This window comes from Canis lupus, chromosome 32, assembly GCF_048164855.1.
Source record: "Canis lupus baileyi chromosome 32, mCanLup2.hap1, whole genome shotgun sequence".
In the NCBI taxonomy this organism is placed as follows: Eukaryota; Metazoa; Chordata; class Mammalia; order Carnivora; family Canidae; genus Canis; species Canis lupus.
In genome coordinates, this window is record NC_132869.1 from 23,146,325 (window position 1) to 23,170,191 (window position 23,867).

Sequence of the window (23,867 nt, forward strand, 5' to 3'; positions counted from 1 at the left end):
AGTTTTTAGGGTGTAGATCCTTTACCTCTTTTTTTTTTATTTTTATTTATTTATGATAGTCACACACACAGAGAGAGAGAGAGAGAGAGAGAGGCAGAGACACAGGCAGAGGGAGAAGCAGGCTCCATGGACCGGGAGCCCAACATGGGATTTGATCCCAGGTCTCCAGGATCGTGCCCTGGGCCAAAGGCAGGCGCCAAACCGCTGCACCACCCAAGGATCCCTCCTTTACCTCTTTGTAAACCTTTCCTTTAGATGCTAATATTCTTAAGGGTAGCACTGCATCTTTGTTGTTCCTGTGAAATACTTTGATCCCTATTGCTTAGTATGAGGTCTGGCATGAGGTAGATACTTTGTAAATTCTTGTTGAATGAAAGACCCAACATGATTAGAAAATACAAGTAGGCTGCAAATATCTAGGTCAGGGATTCTTAAATTTGGCTCATTAGAATCACCTGTGGGAGCTTTAAACCATGCAGATGCCTGGGTCTCACTCCCAGTGATTCTGATTTAATTGGCTTCAGATGTGGTCTGGGTATAAGGGGTTTTTAAAAAACTATCCGGCAATTCTGATGTGCAGTGGATGTTGTGACCGGGTAACTCCTTCCTGCCCAGCCAGTCTACTGTAGTTTGGATATAAGAAAAATTAAACATCCTCTGGTGTAAGAGAAAGCACCATATTGCTTGCTGAATCTTGAAGTATCTAGTCTTTTGTTTTTGAAGGGGTAATCAAGATTGAGGGTTTTTATCATTAAACTCATATTATTCCTTCTTTCAAAAAAATTTAAAATATGGTATTTGGTCTGAAGTACAAATTTTTATTCCTATGAAAAGTTTATAGGAAAGAGATAGAAATTAGAAGAGCTACTCCACTCTCTGAGGCCCTGAATGGGGAGCACACCCTCACTTTATGGTTAAATTAGTTATTGATTTACTTTTCATCCACTTAAAAATACATTGTATTTCTTCAGTTTCAGAAGACCTATGTAAAAGACTTTTCTGTATGTGTGTTGGGTGGATGAAAGGAGTCCATCAGCTCCCTCTCAAATTCCTAAAGCCCATTTCCCTGGGGCCCATGTCTCAAAAAGTAAATGAAATATGACTTCTACACAACAGGCGTATCAAATGTCACCCTTGACAAGCTGTCACATTAAGTCATTACATGGGCAACTAACATAAATGCTGAAGCAAATAATTTCCACTTTACCATGCTGTAAGTCTTCCTAGGCACCCTCAATGTGAAAGCATGAAATATGTGTCTTTACCTGAAGGAAAACAGCTTGGCCATGTGGAAAATATCAAACAGTAACACATCTGTTTTAATTAAAGAGATGTATGGTAAAAAGTTCAGTCAGCTCTTCCAAGGCAGGAAAGGGCTCTAAAGTCTGATGTAAGGTGACAGTGGGTTAGCCAGAACCACCCCCGTTGACACTCTGTGAGCCGTGGGTGAAGCACTGCCATGTGCCCCCATCCATCACCAATTCTATTTCACCCACAGGGAGCTATTGGGGCTGATCAGAAATCTCAGTCTAAAAAGCCCTTAAGGACCATAATTGCTGAACATTTCTATCTGGCCTAGTAACACAAGAAAGAATAATAATCTGGTGTCCATAGATCACAATAGTAGTGTGCCTGACACTATATTATCCAGTTTTGTGCTTGATTTCATAAAGTGATAGTTTCCTAGGTATAGCCCCAACAGTGGGGCAATCCAAGTAAAACCATTCAATAAGTCAAATATTAATTGAGTGTCTACTATGTGTCAGGCATTGTCTCAGATTCTGGAAATGAGACAGTGAACAACTAGCTATAAATCCCTGCCATCATGAGGCTTATAATAGAGTGAGTGGGGAGCTGAAACACTGTGTTCTGCACTCCTATTGCTACAGGTCATAATGAAGGCTTCCAACAGGTGAGAGTATTTAAATTGACAGTGCCAAATGAGGATTTTTGGAAACTCAAGTAAAGTGAGGAACCCCCAAACCTGAAAGGGATTCTAGAATGCTGTGTATCTGTCTAGTTAATTTGTATCTTACTGTGGCTGGGGGGCTGATCTAAAGGCTTACTTCCAGAAAGTGTCAATTCTCAGTCAAGCTTGCTTTATCCAGGAGAGAAGAGGCCCGCCTTCTAATACTAAAGGCCTGATGAAAGGGATTTACAATAATTATGCATGGGAATAATTTGATCAGACCCGGGCCCTGTCCCTAGCATAATACTAGAAAGGTGACATGGAAACAGGTCAGAACATCTGTCTGGTGCCTAGGGTCAGTCAGGATGCTGCTGGCTCACCATACACCTCTTAACCTTGGACTTCTCCTCAAGAACAGGAACTATTTCAAACCACGTGATGTAATTGAAGTGATATGGCCTGAATTTGAATTTCAGCTCTACCTCTTACTCCTTCCAGGACTCGATACTTTTTGCCTCCTGAGACTTCTTCATCTCATCTGTATAAGGAAGGTAGTCGTACTTATCTCACAGTTTGTGGGAATTAAAAAGAAAATTGCCTCACCAGGCAGAGCAGGTGGCTGTCTGGGAAGTGGGGAAGAGAGCCGCAATGAGGTATCCAGAGTATATGCTGAATCCAGTGCCTCTGGGTCACCTTTGCAGCGGAGAGTCAGATTCCAGTGTGCACTGATATGGGACTCCATCTAATCACAAATTTAAATAATTTTCTCTTGTTTACAAGTATTGTTATTGGTCCTACTTCTATTTTGCTTCAAGAGCAGTCTTGTCTTCAAGAGCACAGATAGATATATGTCCAGCTCCACTATTTACTAGTTGGGGGAACTTGGACCAGTTACTGAAACTCTCTTGACCTTGATTTTCTTACATGTTTGCTAATTATATAAGATTTTGCATTGGTGGCCTATGGTTTACTGTCTTTGAGCAATCTTGGCATCAATAAACTAGCTTTGTAAAATAAGTTGGGAAGCTGTCCTTTTTATCACTTTTCTGGAATATTTTGTATAAAGTTAAAGTTGTTTCTCTGCCTTGAAGGATGGGCAAACTTGCCTCTAACCCCATCTTGTGGGAGCACCTGGGTGGCTTAGTTGGTTAAGTGTTTGCCTTCAGCTTGTATATTATCCTAGAAGTTCGAGCCCCATGTTGGGTTCCCTGCTCATTGGGGAGCCTGCTTCTCCCTTGCCCTCTGCCTGCCTCTCCCCCTGCTTGTGCTCTCTCTGTGTCAAATAAATAAAATCTTAAAAAATAAATAAAAAGAAAAAATAAAACTGCCTTGTAATTTTTTTCAGAGTAGTTGTTTGACTACCTTCAAATTTAGTGTAATAATCACATCCATGTTCTTTAAATACTTGTTCTTGAGTCAATTTTGATAATTTATATTTTTCTCCAGAACATTGTTTTTTTTCCTAAAATTTCATTAAATTGTTTATATAATTATACAGTTTATAAATTTTGCTGTTTTCGCCTGATTTGTACTTTTTCTTCTTTTTTTTTTTAAATCAGTACTTCAAGAGATTTCTCTGGTGTTTTTGACTTCATATTGTTTGTTTTCTATTTTATTTCTTTTCTTATTTAGACTCATCTTCTGCCATCTTTGTATTCACCATGAAGCTACTTTTCTAACATTCTGAGTTGAATATTCTGAGTTTTAAAAATTTTTATTATTATTGCATACACAGAAAAGAATACTTACAACATAAGAAACTGTTATCCATAAAAGCTTTAGAAAGAGAAAAATATTTAATAAGTGACGTTATTATTTTGACTCTTCAATTTAGAGTGTTTATTCTCTCAAAGACAAACCAAATGAACTTTATTATTGTTACTACATTGTATTCAGAGGACATATATTGTATATTCAGTGATTAGCGTTTAATGGACTAATTTGTGGCTTAGTTGATTATCAGTTTTGTAGATACCCCATATGAGCTTTTTTTGTTGGGTACATGTTTTGGGACTTCTGTATTCCTGATAAATTGTTTCTTTCAACTTTGCTAATAATCCTATTAATTTCTTAAATGCTTTTTACTTAAAATAGTTTCTCTATACTACTAATACTCCTCTACCAAATTGATATAATCACTATTTCCGTGATAGAACTTTCTCTAGCTCCTTCTGTAAGTCTTAATGTGTTTTATGTGTATCTCACATAGCTTTTCTTTCTTTTTTCTTTCTTTCTTTTTTTTTTTCCTCCCAGAGAGGGAAAGAAGGTGTGAAGGGCAGAGGAAGAGGGACAGAGAGAATCTCAAGCAGGCTCCACACCCAGCACAGAGCTCAACTTGGGGCTATATCTCACATAGCTGACCTGAGCATCAGCTACTTAACCAACTGAGCCATCCAGGCACCCTGTGTATATCATGTAGCTTAATTTTATTTATTTTTAAGATTTTATTTAATTATTTGTGAGAGAGATCTTGCAGGAGCAGGGGGAGAGGCAGTAGGAGAGGGAGAAGCAAGTTCCCCACTGAGCAGGGAGTCCAATGTAGAACTTTATCCCAGACCCTGGGATCATGACCTGATTGGAAGGCAGACATTTAACCAACTGAGCCACCCAGGTGCTCTCCATATAGCTTAGTTTTAAATTCAGTCTGAGAATTTGCCTTTCTACAGGTGAATTTAGTCAACTTATACTTACCATAATATATTTGAGCTTAGCTCTATTACTTTTTAAAAATATACTGTGTTTTCTTTTTACTTTCTTTTCCAAGTTTCATTTGTGAAGATTGACTTGTGTTTTCCCTCTTCTTCAACAAATGGATTAAAATGCTCTAGACCGTTTATTTTAATATAGTGGATGTTTCCTAAATGTTTAATGAAAATACGACTTCTTTTATTGAAGTATAATTAACACAGTGTTATATTAGTTTCAGGGGTATAACATTAATTTGGCAATTCTATGCATTGCTTGGGGTTTACCATGGTAAGTGTAGTCACCATCTGTTCCTATACAATGTTATTACAATATTATTGAATATATTCCCTATGCTGTATTTTTCATCTCTGATTTATTTTATAACTGAAAGTTTTTATTTCTTAATACCCTTTATCTGTTTCACTCATTTCCCCCCCACCTCCATTTAGGCAATCACCAGTTTATTGTCTTTAAGTCTTATTTGTATATTCACCTGTTTTTCATTGTTTTTATTTTTTTAAATTTTTATTTAAATTCTAGTTAACATACAGTATTATACTAGTTTCAGATGTACAATACACAGATTCAACACTCCCATACCATACCTGGTGCTTATCATGTCATGTGCCCTCCTTCATCCCCATCACCTATCCCACCCATTCTACCTACCTCCGTTCTGGTCACCATAAAATTTTTCTTTATAATTAAGGGTCTGTTTCTTGTTTGCCTCTCTCTCTTGTTCCTTTGCTTGTTTGTTTAATTTCTTAAATTGCACATATGCATGAAATCATACGCTTTTTGTCTTTCTCTGACTTAATTCACTTACCATAAGCTGTTTAAGTCCATTCTTTTATCACAAATGGCTAGATCTCATTCTTTTTTATGGACAAGTAATATTCCACTGTGCATGTGTGCCTCTATGTGTATACCACTCCTTCTTTGTCCATTCATCTATCGATGGACACCTGTGTTGCTTTCATATCTTGACTATTATAAAGAATGCAGCAATAAATATAAGGGTACATATAAAATTTTCAAATTAATGTGTTCATTTTCGTTGGGTAAATATTCTCTAGTAGAATTACTGGATTGTATGGTTCTTCTATTTTTAATTTTTTGAGGAACCTCCATACTGTTTTCCACAGTGGTTGTAGAACTTACATTCCCACCAACCGTGCATGGTGATTCCCTTTCTCCACATCCTCACCCATACTTGTTATCTTATTTTTGATATTCATCATTCGGATTGGTGTGAAGTGATATCTCATTGTGGTTTAGATTAGTATTTACCTGATGGATAGTGTTATTGGACATCTTTTCATGTGTCTGTTGGCCATCTGTATGTTTTCTTTGGAAAAATGTCTATATAGATCCAATTATTTTTTAACTGGATTGCTTATTTTTGGTGTTGAATTATATAAGTTCTTCATCTATTTTGGACATTAATCCCATATCAGATATATCATTTGCAAATATATTCTCCCATTCAGTGAGTTGTCATTATGTTTTGTTGATAGTTTTCTTTGCTGTGCAAAACCTTTTTATTTTGGTATCGTCCCAATAATTTATTTTTGCTTTTGTTTCTTTTGCCTCAGGAGACATATCCAGAAACATGTTAAGTTCATGCCTTATCTTTTCTTTCAGGAGGCTTATGGTTTCAAGTGTGACATCTAGGTCTTTAATCATGTTTTAAAAGATTTTCTTTATTTATTCACGAGAGAGAGAGAGAGAGAGAGGCAGAGACACAGGCAGAGGGAGAAGCAGGCTCCATGCAGGGAGCCTGATGTGGGACTCGATCCCGGGTCTCCAGGAACATGCCCTGAGCTGAAGGCGGCGCTAAACCGCTGAGCCACCAGGGCTGCCCGGTATGTAATCATTTTGAGTTTGTGTGTTTGGTATATTAAAAAGTAGTTCACTTTTTCCATCATCATTTACTGAAGAGATTTTCTCTTCCATTGGATATTCTTACCCCTTATGTCGTATTAATTGACTATACTGGTGTGGGTTTATCTTAGGTCTCTCTATCCTGTTCTATTGATCTCTGTCTAGTGTTGTGCCATTACCATACTGTTTTGATTACTACAGTTTTGTAGTATATCTTAAAGTGTAGGCTTCTGATACCTCCAGCTTTATTCTTTCTCAAGATTGCTTTGGCTATTTGAGGTCTTTTGTAGTTCCATACAAATTTTAGGATTATTTGTTCTAGTTCTGTGAAGAATGCTATCACTATTTTGATAGGGATTACACTGAACCTGTAGTTTGCTTTGGGAAGTGTGGACATTTTAACAATATTCTTATAACATATGAGCATGATGCACCTTTCTACTTCTGTCATCTTCAATTTCTCTGAACAACATAGTTTTTAGAATATAGTTTTTTTACTTTCTTGATTAAATTTATTCTTAGGTATTTTATTATTTTTGGTTCAATTGTAAATGAGTTGTTTTCTTAATTTCTCTTTTTAACTGCTTCATTGTCAGTGTATAGAAACACAACAAACTTGTGTTTATTAATTTTGTGTCCTATAACTTTCACCAAATTATCAGTGCTAATAGTTGTTTTGGTGGAGACATTAGGGTTTTCTATATGCAGTATCATGGTATCTATAAATAGTGACAGCCTTACTTCTTCCTTACCAATTTGGATGCTTTTTATTTTTGTGTGTGTGTCTGATTGCTGCAGCTAGAATTTCCAGTACTATGTTGAATCAAAGTGCCAAGATTGGACATCCTTGTCTTGTTCCTGCTCTTAGACGAAAAGCTTTCAGCTTTCCACCATTGAGTATGATGTTAGCTGTGAGTTTTTCATATATGGCCTTTATTATGTTGAGGTATGTTCCCTCTAAACCTACTTTGTTAAAAGGTTTTTTTTTATCGTGAATGGGTTTTGTGTTTTATCAAATGCTTTTCCTACATCTATTGAGATGATTATATATATGTATATATATATGTAATTATATATAAATATATATATATATAAAATTCTCTTGTTAATGTGATGTATTACATTGATTTGTGAATATTAAACCACCCTTATGTCCCTGGAATAAGTCATATTTGGCCATTTAACCATGGAGCATGATTTTTTTTTAAATTTTCATTTATTTATGATAGTCACACAGAGAGAGAGAGAGGCAGAGACACAGGCAGAGGGAGAAGCAGGCTCCATGCACCGGGAGCCCGACGTGGGACTTGATCCCGGGTCTCCAGGATCGCGCCCTGGGCCAAAGGCAGGCGCCAAACCACTGTGCCACCCAGGGATCCCATGGAGCATGATTTTTAAAAAATGTGCTAATTTCTAAAATTTGTTGACGATATTTGCATCTGTGTTCATTGAAGATGCTGGCCTGCAATTTTCTTTTTTGTAGTATCTTTGTCTTCAGACTTTAAAGCTAGTAATTCTGTCCTAAAAAATTATCTACAAATGTTTAATGTCTCATTACTACCCTCAATCCCCATATTAAGTAAAAGGCAAGTCTAAATGTCACATCTGAGAATAGCCTGAAAACCTCAAGTTTGTAGCCCATGGAGTTTAATTGGATCCCAAAGACAACCTTTGGGTTTCCATCAAATCAGCGTTCACGTTTCTGACAGTAAGCTCCTTTCCCCCTAACACCCCTACCCCTGCCCAACTGGAGAATCTATTTCTTTTGGGCTCTTTTACATATTAAAATATTTTTTCCAACACTTCTCTAGTAGACTATATCAACTTAGTCGGCCATGTTGCCAGATCAGTTTTCCAATGTGTAAAATAAATATATCAATACTGCTAGAGTACTTTTGGGGACATCAGTGAGATAACAAATGGAAAGATGTAAGGTGATATGACTTGGTTTTGATTTGCATTTCTTTCATGATTGGTAATAGTGAATATCTTTTCATTTGCCTTTTTAGCCATACCTATGTCTTTTGTTGAAACTGTGTATTCAGGTCTTCTGCCCATTTTTAAATCAGGTTGTTTGTTTTCTAGCTTTTGAGTTTTATGAGTTCATGATATATTTTGCATATTAGTCTCTTATCAGATATATGATTTTCAAATATATTCTTCCATTCAGCAGGTTGTATTTTCATTTTGTTGATGGTTTCCCTTACTCTGCAGCAGCTTTTTAGTTTAATGTAGTCCCACTTACTTATTTATTGCTTTTGTTGCCTCTTCTTTTTGTGTCAAATCCAGAAAAAAAAAAAAAAAATCATCGCCATGACCAGTGTCAAGGAACTTACCACCTATGTTTTCTTCTAGGAGTCTGATTCACTTCTTATTATTCAAGTCTTTAATTAATTTCTTATTAATTTTTTGTGAGGTCCATTTGATTCTTTTGCATGTAGCTGTTCAGTTTCCCTAACATATTTCTTGAAAAGACACTGTCCTTTTCCCATTGTATATCTTTAATTCCTTTATCATAATTTATTAGTCATATGTGTGTGGTTTTATTTCTGAATTCTATTTTGTTATATTGATCTATGTGTCTGTTTCTTTTTTTTTTTCTTTTTTTTTTTCTTTTTTTTTTTTATGTGTCTGTTTCTATGCAGTAAATACTGTTGTGATTGTTATTATTTTTTTAATAAATTTTTATTTATGATAGTCACAGAGAGAGAGAGAGAGAGAGAGAGAGAGAGGCAGAGACACAGGCAGAGGGAGAAGCAGGCTCCACACACTGGGAGCCCGACATGGGATTCGATCCCGGGTCTCCAGGATCGCGCCCTGGGCCAAAGGCAGGCGCCAAACCACTGTGCCACCCAGGGATCTCCTGTTGTGATTATTATATCTTTGAAATAAAGTTTGAAATCAGGGAGTGTAATGCCTGCAGTTTTTGTTTTAAGATTGCATTGTCTATTTGGAATTTTGTGGTTCCATGAAAATTTTAAGATTGGTTATTGTATTTTTGTGAAAATTGCCTTTGGAATTTTCATAGGGAATGCACTGAGTCTATATGTGGTTTTGGGTAGTTTGAGCATTTTAATGATACTCTTATAACTTGTGAGCATGGCATATCTTTTATTGTGTCTTCTCTAATTTCTTTCATTAATATCTTAAACTTTTCAGTGTATAGATCTTTCATCTCATTAGTTAAATTTGTCCCTAGGTTTTTATTCTTTTTTGATGTGTGTAAATTAAATTTCTTAATTTCTCTGATAATTTGTTATTCATGTGTAGAAATGTACCACATCTTTGTGTATTGATGCTATATCATGAAAATTTACTAAGTTTATTTTATTCTGTTTTTTTTTTGTTTTTTTTTTGGTGGAGTCTTTAGAGCTGTATAAACATATTTTCATTTAAAGTTTGAATTGGAGTAAAAGCGGCACATATAGTACATGACAAATCTACCCTAATTTGTTTCCAGAACATATTTTCTGTCATAACAAGTATATCCTATATTGTACTCTTCTTGAATTATTGAATCATCATCTTTATCATTTTCACTCTCTTTATTTGGACTTACTGAGTAAGTTACTTAGGTCAGTGATAATTAGTGTTGGTTAACAAACAGTATAAGTAAAAACAAAGTACTTACACTTTTCCAAAGATAGGCATATAATTTTTGGTCTCTCTTGACATTTTCAGATACAAAACTTTACCTGAATAACTTTATCTTTTACAGCCATTCTCATGTGATGATTATTCTCATGAGTAAATTGGACCTGAAACTGAGCAATTTTTTTATGATTTACTTATTTTAGACAGAGAGAGCATGAGTGGTGAGGGGAGAAGACTGGGGTGGGAAAAAGAGAGAGAGAGAGAGAAGCAGACTCCCCCACTGAACAGAGAGCCCAATCCAGGGCTCAATCTCACAAGATCATGACCTGAGCTGAAATCAAGAATCAGAATCAAATGGTAAACCGAGTTGCTCAGGTGCCCTAAAATTAAGCTGTTTTATACTTAAGAACTTATTATACCATTGTTCTGTCTTCATGTTTATAACAAATTTCAAAGGTCACATTATACCTGATCTTTGTTCTGCAAATCTTTCTGGTGCTTATGTCTACAAATTGTGTGAAATTGTACTTACAGGATAGCAAATAGATTTTTTAAAAATGTATTATTTATTTCTTTAGAGACACAGTACATGAGGATAGGGAGGGGCATAGAAAGAAGGGAGAGAGAGAATCCCAAGGAGACTCTGTGCTGAGCTAAGAGCCTGACACAGGGCTTAGTCTCACAACCCTGAGCTCATGAGCTGAACTGAAACCAAGACTCAAAGCTGAACCAACTAAGCCACCCAGGCACCCCTAGGTTTTATTTTTTTCCTAAAAAACACATATCAAGGTACATGAAAAATGCTTCAAAACAAGAAGCATATTTTTTTTGTAATTACCAAAATGTGGGGTTTTTCTTTTATTATAGGAAAGTCATAGTTTACATACTCCCATGAGGAAAACTCACAGGATGATGAGAAAAATAGAACTTCATTAGTTGTATCACTGGTTAAATAGTAGAGAAAAAAGAGAAAAGGCATGGCAAATGGAGGCAGACATGCTTTGTTCCTATAGTATTAACAGTTGATTGATTGGAATATTGATGGTCTAAAAATACTAGTCATCACCTTTGGCAGGAAGCCTGATTGCTTTATTTCTTGGGTTCATTTTAATTTTCTCTTATAGTTATGAATAGAGAAGGCATTTCATTTTTTTCTGTGTCCTAATTGTTCAAAAAGTGACATATTAGAGCATTTTACCTTAGATTCCAATTTCCTAGAGGAGGAATTTTAAACAAAATAATTGTTTAGGATATGAACATCTTCCCTTTTGTAATCTAGAAACTGTACATGGCTAAAGAGGCTTATCAGAGTCAAAGCATTCCTTACCCTCATTTCTTGTTTTTTTTAAATAAATTTATTTTTTATTGGTGTTCAATTTGCCAACATATAGAATAACACCCAGTGCTCATCCCGTCAACTCCCCATCACCCAGTCACCAGTGCCCCTCACCCAGTCACCCCCACCCCCCGCCTACCTCCCCCTCAGTGGCCATCACCCAGTCACCCCCCTCAGTGACCATCACCCAGTCACCCCCACCCCCCGCCCACCTCCCCTTCCACCACCCCTAGTTCATTTCCCAGAGTTAGGAGTCTTTCATGTTCTGTCTCCCTTTCTGATATTTCCCATTCATTTTTTCTCCTTTCCCCTTTATTACCTTTCACTATTTTTTATATTCCCCAAATGAATGAGAATGTTTGTCCTTCTCTGATTGACTTACTTCACTCAGCATAATACCCTCCAGTTCCATCCACGTTGAAGCATTTGTCGTTTCTAATGGCTGAGTAATATTCCATTGTATACATAAACCACATCTTCTTTATCCATTCATCTTTCGATGGACACCGAGGCTCCTTCCACAGTTTGGCTTGTGGACATTGCTGCTATAAACATCGGGGTACAGGTGTCCCGGCGTTTCATTGCATTTGTTTCTTTGGGGTAAATCCCCAGCAGTGCAATTGCTGGGTTGTAGAGCAGATCTATTTTTAACTCTTTGAGGAACCTCCACACAGTTTTCCAGAGTGGCTGCACCAGTTACATCCCCACCAACAGTGCAGGAGGTTTCCCTTTTCTCTGAATCCTCTCCAACATTTGTGGTTTCCTGCCTTGTTAATTTTCCCCATTCTCACTGGTGTGAGATGGTATCTCATTGTGGTTTTGATTTGTATTTCCCTGATGGCCAGTGATGCGGAGCATTTTCTCATGTGCTTGTTGGCCATGTCTATGTTTTCCTCTGTGAGATTTCTGTTCATGTCTTTTGCCCATTTCATGATTGGATTGTTTGTTTCTTTGGTGTTGAGTTTAATTAGTTCTTTATAGATCTCGGAAACTAGCCCTTTATCTGATACGTCATTTGCAAATATCTTCTCCCATTCTGTAGATTGTCTTTTAGTTTTGTTGACTGTATCTTTTGCTGTGCAAAAGCTTCTTATCTTGATAAAGTCCCAATAGTTCATTTTTGCTTTTGTTTCTCTTGCCTTCATGGATGTATCTTGGAAGAAGTTACTGTGGCCAAGTTCAAAAAGGGTGTTGCCTGTGTTCTCCTCTAAGAGTTTGATGGAATCTTGACTCACATTTAGATCTTTCATCCATTTTGAGTTTATCTTTGTGTATGATGCAAGAGAGTCTTACCCTCGTTTCTACAAATAAAACAGTATCTCCACAAAATTAAAATTGCCTTTTTTCTGCAGTCACTTCACTAATATAAAACTGATGTTTATCAGTTTTATTCCTAATTGTGCTAAGTCTTACGTTCCGTCTATAAATAGAAAAAATCCTGAAAGAACACAAATCAAAACATGACTTTGAAAAATTAAACTGAGTAACTTTATAAAAAAATGTTAGTGCTTTTCCTGTTTTATAAATTATTTTTACAGTGAGCATGCATTTCATTATAATCAGAAAATACATACTAGAGAGGAAAGTGACATATAAGATTGGTTTTCTTGTTTGCTTTGTTTTGTTTTTATTTAGACTGAGGAAAAGCCAGGATTAATGTTTGCCAATGAGAATCATTTTACTTTGCAAGTCACTTCCATGAAGTGTTGAGCATGATTTAGAAAAGCTTTATGATTCTTAAAAGAGGGAAGAAAAAGATAGAACATATATACACATCTATAAATACCAGTATCATTTGTCTTCTGAGATGTATAAACAGGAAGCTCCTATACAGTGTGAAATGCAACTTTATCTATAGCTACTAAAAGGGTATTAAAAAAATAAGAATACATTTTAGAAAGTACTCTGTGTTTGTTGGGGAGATTTGGAAATTTTAGAAACCTTAAAAATAGATTATCAGTAATTCTTCCATATTGCTGAATATATTCTGTCCTTGAGTGCTAATACCAGTAGATGAGGGCTCTATTTTTTCTTGGGACCACCTTCTTGATCTGTCTGGCTTCTGGTTTACCTAGGCCAGAGATTCTCTCTGGATAACACACCCAGTCCCATCCTTTCATATCAGAAAGGATCATATTAACTGTAATGTTATCTTTCTAGTAAAAACTACTACATATATATATAAATATATATACATATATATATTCAATACATATATATATGTATATATTCAATCCAACTCCTAACTGTGAGTTAGATTCCCATTTTCCATGATTCCCATTTTCCATTTTAATGACTAATTTGGGGGTTTCTCCTTATTTTCTTCCACTTTGTTTTATTCTATGCTCCTTAACCTGTCTTTTTTGACTTATTCCACAAAACTCAACTCTTGGCCTCTCTTAAAATCTTGTTTGATCTGGTCTTGTTTTGTTGCTAAGAAAGTACCTTATTTTCTCAGGATGCAGTATTTTCCCAAGAAAATACTTTCCTAACTATTTACTTCCTGAGCTTCTAAACTGACCATCCTTGCATCTTATACTTTGCTTCAGTAAGAAAAGTTGCCATATGTCATTTATTTTTTAATGACTTACGTATGTATGTATGTATGTATGTATGTATATATTTGAAAGAGAGAGAGGATGTACAACTGTGAGGAGGGGCAGAAAGAGGATCCTCAAGCAGACTCCCCACTGAGTGTGGAGCCCAACCCTGGGCTCAATCTCACAATCCATAAGATCACAAACTGAGCTGAAACCAAGAGTCAGACGTTTAACTGAGCTACCCAGACATCCTTCCGTATCTCATTTTTTTTAATGTTCAGCTTTGATAGACAATGCTCATATCTCAAAAATCACAAATGAAAAAGATGTAAATTATCATTTCCCGAAGACTGTAGATATATACCCTCTAGTGAACTATCCAAGTTTTTCCCATCTTCTTTAGCTTTTAAATGTTAGATTTATTTTAATACCCCACTCAGTTGATTCTCAGTGTGCTATCTAGTAAATTTTCCATGTTTCCTCCTTTTTAAAAAAAAGTAACTTCACTCTCTTTTTATAAAATGGATCATAGCTCTTTAAACCCAACCAAACAAAACATTTCAATGAAAACTTCTTAGCTGTCTGTTCAGAACTCTTTTTTTTTCTCTAGCATGTTGAATTTTTTAGGAACTATTTCTTATATTTATTACTTCTACTATAACATAAGGATTTAGAAGCCAACTAAATATCACTTGAATTCAATAAAAAGAAAATATACACATAGGGAGTTAGAGAAAATGTATGAATTGTTTACTTAATCCTGAAATATGTGGATAAATTCATATTCAAACAACTCTTTCCCTACCCTGCTTTCTAAATTGATATATATTTTACTCTTCTTGGGTTCATTAACCAGTTCTTCTCAACTAGTGTTCTATTGGGTTAGAATACAAACAACAAATTACCTGATGTAATTACAAATATAACTAAATTCTCTACTTATTTATTTTTTGTCTAAACAAAAATGCTATATTACACACTCCCAGATACACACACACATGCCTCAGCCCAGCTAGGACAGGAAACTGTCTATGGATGGCTGACCGAAAATCTATTATGCCAAGAATTGTTCAATTGACTTTAATGGTATTGAAGATATCCACTCTGCTAAGCAATACAGAGGAAGGAAAGATGAATAATAAATAGTTTTAATTCTAAAAGAACTCTTAACAGTCTTTTTTTTTTTAAAGATTTATTTATTTATTCATGAGAGACAGAGAGAGAGAGAGAGAGAGAGAGAGGAGAGACACAGGCAGAGGGAAAAGCAGGCTCCGTGCAGGGAGCCCGATGTGGGACTCGATCCAGGGACTCCAGGATCATGCCCTGGGCTGAAAGCAGTGCTAAACCGCTAAGCCACCCGGGCTGCCCTCTTAACAGTTTTTTGCAAGATGTCTTCATTATGAAATGAAGCTAAAAGATTTACTTGGCTTTGGCTATATTTATTGGAGAGGATGGATTCAATTGTTTGTATAAACCTTAATATGGGGGTCTCCCACTTGAATAATTCCTGTATTTGATCATATTGCTGCTCTGTAGACTCACATGAAGTATTAAAAACTTTGACCAGGGGATCCCTGGGTGGCTCAGCGGTTTGGCGCCTGCCTTTGGCCCAGGGCATGATCCAGTCCCGTGTTGGGCTCCTGGCATGGAGCCTGCTTCTCCCTCTGCCTGTGTCTCTGCCTCTCTCTCTCTCTCTCTCTCTCTCTATGTCTATCATGAGCGAATGAATGAATGAATGAATGAATGAATGAATGAATAAATAAATAAATAAATATCTTAAAAAAAAAAACTTTGACCAGATATTCATGTAATAGCAAGGCTGTATCTTGCTGTTTAAAAGTTTAAAAAAATTGTAGTGTAGCTTAACTCCCTGCAGGGAATCTTCCAGTACCATTACCAAACATATTCTGGGAAAACATGTGGTGAGAGGAATGTACTAATAAAGGGAAATATGCTGTTACCATACTGTGGAATTGAAAAATTGTGAAAAGTTGGTCTTCAACATTGTGAAGATACTCTGAAATGAGATTTAAGATATTCAGAAATGAGATTTAAGGATTATTAATGCAAAATATAATTGTTTTATGTAAATGCTAAGCTCCTACAGGATTTGTGTAAATATTCATTAATTTTGAATATTGTATGAAATATCTGTAACTGTAATTTCAGAGTGATGGTCTTTCTTTCAAGAAATCATATGCAGGCACACCTGGGTGGCTCAGTAGTTAAGTGTTTGACTTCAGCTTAAGTCATGATCTCAGGGTCCTGGAATTAAGTCTCATGTAGGGCTTCACATTCTGTAGGGAGTCCACTTCTTGTCCTCTCAGTCTACCCCTCCCCCAGATCATGTTCTCTCTCAAATAAATAAAATCTTTAAAAAAAGAGAAAAAAGAAGTCACCTACATAGTTTGATTTGAAAAGCACAGAAAAGGACTCATCCAGACAAGTCTCTTTCCTATAAACCTACAGTGGGTTCTGGAAAATCCACTGTGAGTGCTAATACTTAGTATTTATTTACTATTTTGAAGTCTATGGAATAGGTTCATTACCATCACAATTTGACCTTCAAAATAATACTACAGGTAAGTAGGTAGGTAGGTAGGTAGACGACAGCAAAGCTTAGAGACCGGAAGTTTCTGTGGACTATAAGACGCCTCAGTGGCAGAACATTGACTCCACAAAATATGTGTTATACCCCTACTATGTGTCAGGGACAATAATAGCCACTGTGAGACACTAAAGAAGAGAAATATGGAACATTGGCCGTAAATATGGCCTGAAGAAGCCCATATTAAATGTCATGTGATTGGTCCAATGCTAGGGAACTCAGGTCTTCTGGTTACTCATTCAGTGAATTTTTCTACCCGACCAGTGGCTTATCATTGAAAGTGAACTACAAAACTTCCATGAACTACAAAAATTTATCTCCCTTTAAAATATTACCATTACCTTGGCCACATTTAGCCTTTACCTACTACTAGTGATCCCTTCTGAATTAGTTGATGAGCTCCTGCCTAAAGGAAGCAATGAAAGCAGTCCTCTGCAGAAGGAATTGTAGAATGAGCATATTTTGGAGCTGGGAAGGGTTCAAGTGTCAGGGAGGGTACAGAGTTAGGAAAGAGAGGCCCTAGTAGGATACAAGAGAGGATGGGGATATTTCTGGAGGGTTAGGGTCAGCCTTGAGAATAGTTTCCATCTACTTTACAATTTTACCAAGAACTAGTTTAGACCAAGGAGATGTGTGTGTGTGTGTGTGTGTATTTCTGCATGTATGTGTGTGTATATGCATACACATTTTTTAAATTAATGTTCCCTAAACACCATTATCAAGTCATAGACTAGGTTAAGCTCTAATGACTGATAAAGCAATGAGCAAGATTTTCATGATCCTTGGCCTCATAAGAGTCTACAGTATAGGGATGTGGACATTATCAAGTAATTAGAGCTTGTTGCTACTCTGAAAGAAGGTTGCACAACAGTGGAACCCAGTCTGGTCTGGAAGGTTAGCAAGTTCTTTTGTTCAAATGAGTGAATTGGGCCCTAGAATGCTGAGAGAAGAATAAGTGAGCAGAATGACTGTGCTTACTATCATTACTTAAGTCAGTAATTAAGAGGCTCTTTCAAAATAGCATTTTCAGGGAAAAGTGATAACATAGTTTTATGCTGAAATTCTCCAAATCCACTGACTTGGCTGGCATTGTAATTTATTTCATCTTTACAGAAAATACATGTCTTCAAGAAGACCTTACAGGCACTGATCTACCCCATGTCCTCCACCACCCCCCACAATTTTGAAGTCTGGACGGCAACAACACCCACCTACTGTTATGAGTGTGAAGGGCTCCTGTGGGGCATTGCCCGGCAAGGCATGAAGTGTTTGGAGTGTGGAGTGAAGTGCCATGAAAAGTGTCAGGATCTCTTAAATGCTGACTGTTTGCAGAGTGAGTACCTGTTTGGGCTAAAGATATATAAGCAGAGCCTGCCTTATCCTACATGTTTTCGGATTAGACCTCTTCAGTTCCTTCTGGTTTTCAGTAATTCCAACCCCCCACCCCTCCTATTGCACAAAGATTCACATATCACCCATGAAGTCATCTCCTTGATGATGTGTTCCCACGGTGTGGGGCTCTGACTTAGATTCCTCAGAATAAGCAATGACATGCTCACCAAGTAGAAAGCTTGAAAGTGACTTTTGAACTGTTTGGTCACTTCTGTCTCATAATAGCCCTGTGTGGAAGTGGGAATGTGGAAAGTCATGTTCCTCAAACAAGGACTAATGCTTAAGGCACACCCTTGTGATTACAGCAATCTGAATTCCTTCCCAAGCTTATTTGGTGTCTGCCTGACAGAGTCATATTCTTGGAATTGGGACGTTTTGTGTTTGAATATCAAAGACACATCTAACTTACCAGATATGTGACCTTGGATAAGTTTTTTAACTTCTCAGGGCTTCATTTTTCTCCACCAAATGAACAGGAATAATAAAATTTACCTCAGAGGGTTATGGGGAAGACTAAATGAAATAGTCTCTGCTAAAAGTCTGGCACATAGTAGATGCTCAATGAATATTAATAGCTTCCCCATCTTTTTACTTCTGAATAGGTACATGTCACTTCGACCTTTGTGACAAGTTATCTTAAATTTTCCATTTCCAAAAAAATTCTTTATACTGCTTCTTTAGATTAGGTCCAAAAATGCCAAAAAACATCACAGTCTAAAATACATATTATTGACTTTTCACTGCTGCATTGATTTGGTTGTGGCTGTGACCCTTAAATTACTTTAAAAAAAAAAAAAAAGCCAAAGAAATCTATTTAAACAGGGACTTTCATTTGCAAATCCTTCTTTTCACATGTAAACATTGTCCCTTCTGTTTATTGTTTATATGAATACAGTGAATGCATAACATCCATGGGTTGCATAAAATTGAGGAGGATCAGAGGAAAATGTCAAAATAAAGATTAAATCAGAAATGCTAAAAAAAAAAAAAAAAAAGAAATGCTGTCAGCTGGTTTTGTAGTAAATCATACACGTTTTCTCTACTTTATTAATATTCTCCCTACACCATCAGATCAGAAGGAGGCTATTAATGGTAATAAATGCGTTTTTTTTTTTTCAAAATAGGTAGTGTCTCTTCTCTAAAAAATAAAAAATATATTCAGGAATAACTGCTTAGGAGGAAGGGGGATTGACTGAATACTACTCAGCTAATTTACATAATCTCATAATCCAATTAGATTCAGTCTATTTATTTAAAAAATGAATTGTAAACAGGTAGTGACATTTGAAAAAACAAGAAAAAATATTGCCATCTAGAAACAAATGGCTTGAATCCATTAAGGAAAAAAAAATGATGTAGATTATATTTTAGAAATGAACTGATTCTTCTCTGTGTTTTAGAGACTAAAGATGTCACACTTTCATTCAACTTTAGAAACATTTTTATAGTATCTATTTCTGTTTCTTAAGATACGTTGATGGATGTTGGTTAAATTAAGCAACTTTTTTGAGGTTTTTCATTAAAATCCACATGTAAACTGAAAGAATCAAAAATTGTTGAGAAAAATGAGGATGGGTATGAATGCCCCAGGAAGGGAATATATTCTTTAGTAATACCTCCTTATTGTTTTCCTAAAATCCACACTTGTGTTGAACAGAAAGAGGCTTTGCAAGTGTATGAATTTAACTTCACTTTCCACAATAACTATCAATAAAATTTGAAATTGTCCCTACAGAATCAATGACATTTCCTTAAGAAATTTCTCTTCCCATTGACTTCAGCAAGAAGTTTGCAATGGTGACACACCTTGTATAAAATACTTCCACATATGCCTATATTAGAAGAAAAGGAGAGCATAAAAATAGGAAATCAGAATTGGAAGGTATAGCTAATTCAGCCAGCCTCCTGTAAAAATGAGGAGGTTCTATGATTTTTTTTCTCAAAATTGTCACTCTTTGTTTGAACACCTCTAGGAAAATGAATGCAACAATTCATCATTAGAAAATGACAGTGTGTAAATTACAATTTGAACCAAGCCCTGCCTCCTGGTAACTTCTATTCTTTGAACTTCTATCCTGGGGAAAATATTAATAAATGGACTTCCTTTGTGTATTAGGTTTTACTAATACTTGTCTTTTTCAAATAATAGTCTTCAGGTTTTTAGAACCCTTATTATTTTACTAATCTTTTTCTGAAGACCTTGCTGTCTGTCATCATATAAACACATACACTCAGAATAAAAACAAAAAATATATATACTTTACATGTGGTCTGACCCTTGATCCATGCCAAAGAGAGTAGGTAAAGTTACTTAAAGTCAGTTTGAGTTTGGCATATCGCTCCTGTCAAATCTTGGGACTGTGATCTATATACACTAGTAGTCAAGTGGGATTAGATCAGGTAATTGAAAACCCTGCTCATGAATCCAGTAATCCCTCACAGGTGCAGAGATTCCTAGAAATGTCAAATAAGTTCCCCCGAACTACTGCACCTCAGGTCCTGGCGAGGCAATTTTACTTGGTGCTGGTTCCTATGCTTTGCTGCCTTCTTGGCCCAAAGCTGCAAGCCATGTGGTATGGCAGATAGAAACAGAGACCAAAGAGAAGCAGATCAATCCTTGAGAAAAAAGACCTGATTTATTCTTCCTCTCTCAGTTTCAAGCCAGTGTCAGTGGCCAGAGTCCACCTGTTGTTTCTTTAATAACTCATGAGTGGCCTGCTGTTTCAAAAAGGCATTTCATTTTTGTTTTGGAAACAACATTTGGTGGTGAAAGAATTGAACTATTGCTACTGGAGGAGCAGCTGGTGACCCTAAGTGAAGTTAATATATAACCTGTAAGGAATTTGCCATGACAATTACAGTGATAGTTTTAAACTGATAACAAAAAAATATGTATGTTGCCTGGGTTGAAGTTGTGTGCAGACTGAGACATAAGTAGAAGAGAGATCACATGTAAAGTATTTTTCTTGATTATCTTTTTGAAGTAGAAAAGAGACAACTTTAAAAATTGGAAAAATATACAAATAATCATGGTACCTAATCTATTGGCTTATACTTCCTTACACATTTCCAAGGAAAAAAATCCCAGAATTCCACTGAATACGCATTCTGCCTACTTTTAATTCTTAACTGGAAATTTTAATTACCTCCTTAAGGATAGAAAGTATTTGCCAAAAGTTCAGAAAAGTAGCATCTTGTGAGCTCTTCTCTTGATCTGTGTGTTTCCTACTGACATGTATTCTATTAGCCATTACAAATTCACAGCATTAACAAAATTTGGCTAGAGTATTCCTATCTACAAACTACATACTGATTCTCTTACTTTTGTATTTCTGTTACCACATTTTGCAACTGTGATATCTTAAGATGGTCAGTTATTTGTGTATATTAATTAGCTACTGTGGGTAGGAGCTTTCAGAGCTCAAGAAAAAGTAACCAGTATTCCCTGGACTCAGACATATTTTCTAAAACTGAGATGAACAGATGTGAACACATATCTTGGACTCTTTGAACATTCTACTCTTTTAACGATGATTACACGAGATAATACTTCTATAATAAGTACTCAAGAAGCTTAGAAGTAGGATTCTGTATATCCACTGCTCTAGGATGGAGGTTGTCCTCTTCATTTCTCCAGAATTTAGCACACGTTGTAGCATAGTTAGTTGCTTAATAATTATTGCTTATGCAACAAACGAGGGCATGAGAATTGCAGTTAGAAATAGCATGTTATAGTTTAAAGATCATTTTTTGTGGAATCACAGACTTTTAGGGGAGCCTTTGAGATCAAGGAATTGGGGAACCCAATCTACTGATTTTACTGAGTTCACATAATCTAGTTTCTTGTCAAAAAGAATCAAGTGGATAATATAGATAGGGTTAGAACTGAGGTCTCTGAACTCCCAGTCTAGTGTTCTGTCCTAATTTATAAAGAAACATGCAAAGTTTATAAGGGAAAACATGGAAAGTTGATTAATTTTACTGTGCTTTTCCACCCTCCCATGAGTACCCCTGACTTTTAGGCAAACTATGCTGCCCAGATGTTGGCCCCACATTATGATAACTCAAAGCCTGTCCTCTGTGGTCAACCCATCAAGTTTGGAGTATATCCCTATTACAACTTACCTACTGCATTGACTTTTCTTTTTTTCTTTTTTTCTTTTTTTTTTTTTTTTATGATAGTCACAGAGAGAGAGAGAGGCAGAGACACAGGCAGAGGGAGAAGCAGGCTCCATGCACTGGGAGCCTGACATGGGACTCGATCCCGGGTCTCCAGGATCGCACCCTGGGCCAAAGGCAGGCGCTAAACTGCTGCGCCACCCAGAGATCCCCTGCATTGGCTTTTCAACAACACTAAAGAGAAAGTCATCTAATAAATTAATTTGGGTAAAAGTGGAATTAATAATTACTGTAATGCAATGATCATTTTCTTAACCTCAAGGAATAAACTAATAACAGAGCATCTTCAGGTTTGAGATAGGCTGCTATAGGGGAACGAAAATGGTGAGTATGCCTTACATGATGCGATACAGATATTCAACATAAATAAGCAATGGATATATATAGATATATATCTAGATTTCATAGTCCTCAGTTACTTGAGAAAGATCTGGTTTCTAATACTGCTGCTACTGGAATTTTTCAAAACCTGAGCATCGTTTCTACATACATGAAAAGTTAATGATAATTATTAATGCCCCTCAGTTAAAGCCACCAAAAACACATTCATAGTTTTATTTTATTTGAATTCAATTAATTAATATAAAATGTATTATTAGTTTCAGAGGTAGAGGTCAGTGATTTATCAGTTGTAAATAACACATGGCTCATTACGCCACGTGTCCTCCTTAATGTCCATCACCCAGTTACCCCATCCCCTCACCCACATACCCTTCAGCAACCTATAGTTGTTTGGAAGTGAGGACAATTTGTGTAGGTTAAAAAAATCTTATCTACCAGGAGGACATATAAGAGTGAGAGTAATATCTGTACTTAGCAAAGTAACAGTAGTCACTAATTCATTTTGTATTTTCTGGTTTGTATAGTGACCTTGTTTTCAAGTTTATTCATGTTCAAGAGGAGAACAGCATAGCCTAGCTATGAATGCCAGGCTAGCTTCTGATAACACTATGAACTAGTTGTTCAGCCAACTTCCATTCAGAGGCTACTTTAGAAAGAGAAATAGAAAGAAAACTTGTTTAAAATTCTGTTTTCTTTTTTCTCATTTTTTTAAAGACATGAAAAAAAAACTTGTGAAAAGTGGTAAGAACAAAAAATATCTTTCCTCTTTCCATCTCTCCCTTATTTTTTTTTCCTTACATAGTAAAGATGCTTTTGGAGTTGAGCACTGTGTTTTCCTTTGTTGAAATTAGTTTTTCCCCTAAGCTACATAACTTTTGACTCTTAAATAATTGGGAAATCTCAAGGAAGTTAATATCTAAATAATGCTCATTTGATGTAATAGCTTTGACATACAATTTTGAGAGTGCATTCCTGACTTTGTCTTCTTTTAATATGCAAATATTTCTGAACTTGTTCTCAAAGTTTGTATTTATCAATAATGGTGTGATTGGATATGGTAGAGGTAAGCGAGGTGGGGAAGAAAGGCTGATTTTTGTTTTTGGACCCATGCTCAACAGAAGTAAAACTACTCCATAGAAAGTGGCGGTTCCTTGAAAGGCGGGGGGAGGGGGGGAGGTGCGGGGGGGCTCTCTGCCCACATTCTCCCAGTCTGTGAGGAGTAACCTATGAGAATAGGAGATGATGCTATGCTAGGTCTGTGATCCTCCAGTTATCCTTCTATTAATAGTCAATTCTTTGTTGTATTCCCCAAATTGTGTAGAGTATGTAGCTTTGCTTGTATAAAGGAAAGGAGACAAGTGGTTTGAAGACTGGAGGAGTTGTCCATCTGCTCCT

The 23,867-nt window shown here is 36.2% G+C and overlaps 1 protein-coding gene across 1 annotated transcript in view; it reads left to right on the plus strand.

The window, feature by feature from the left end:
- UNC13C (unc-13 homolog C) overlaps positions 1-23,867 on the plus strand; it is a 548,174-nt gene that overhangs the window by 195,802 nt on the left and 328,505 nt on the right. Inside the window, exon 7 of the mRNA XM_072808724.1 lies at positions 17,673-17,892. Coding sequence (XP_072664825.1) covers positions 17,673-17,892 — 220 coding nt within the window. The remainder of the gene's footprint in view (positions 1-17,672; positions 17,893-23,867) is intronic.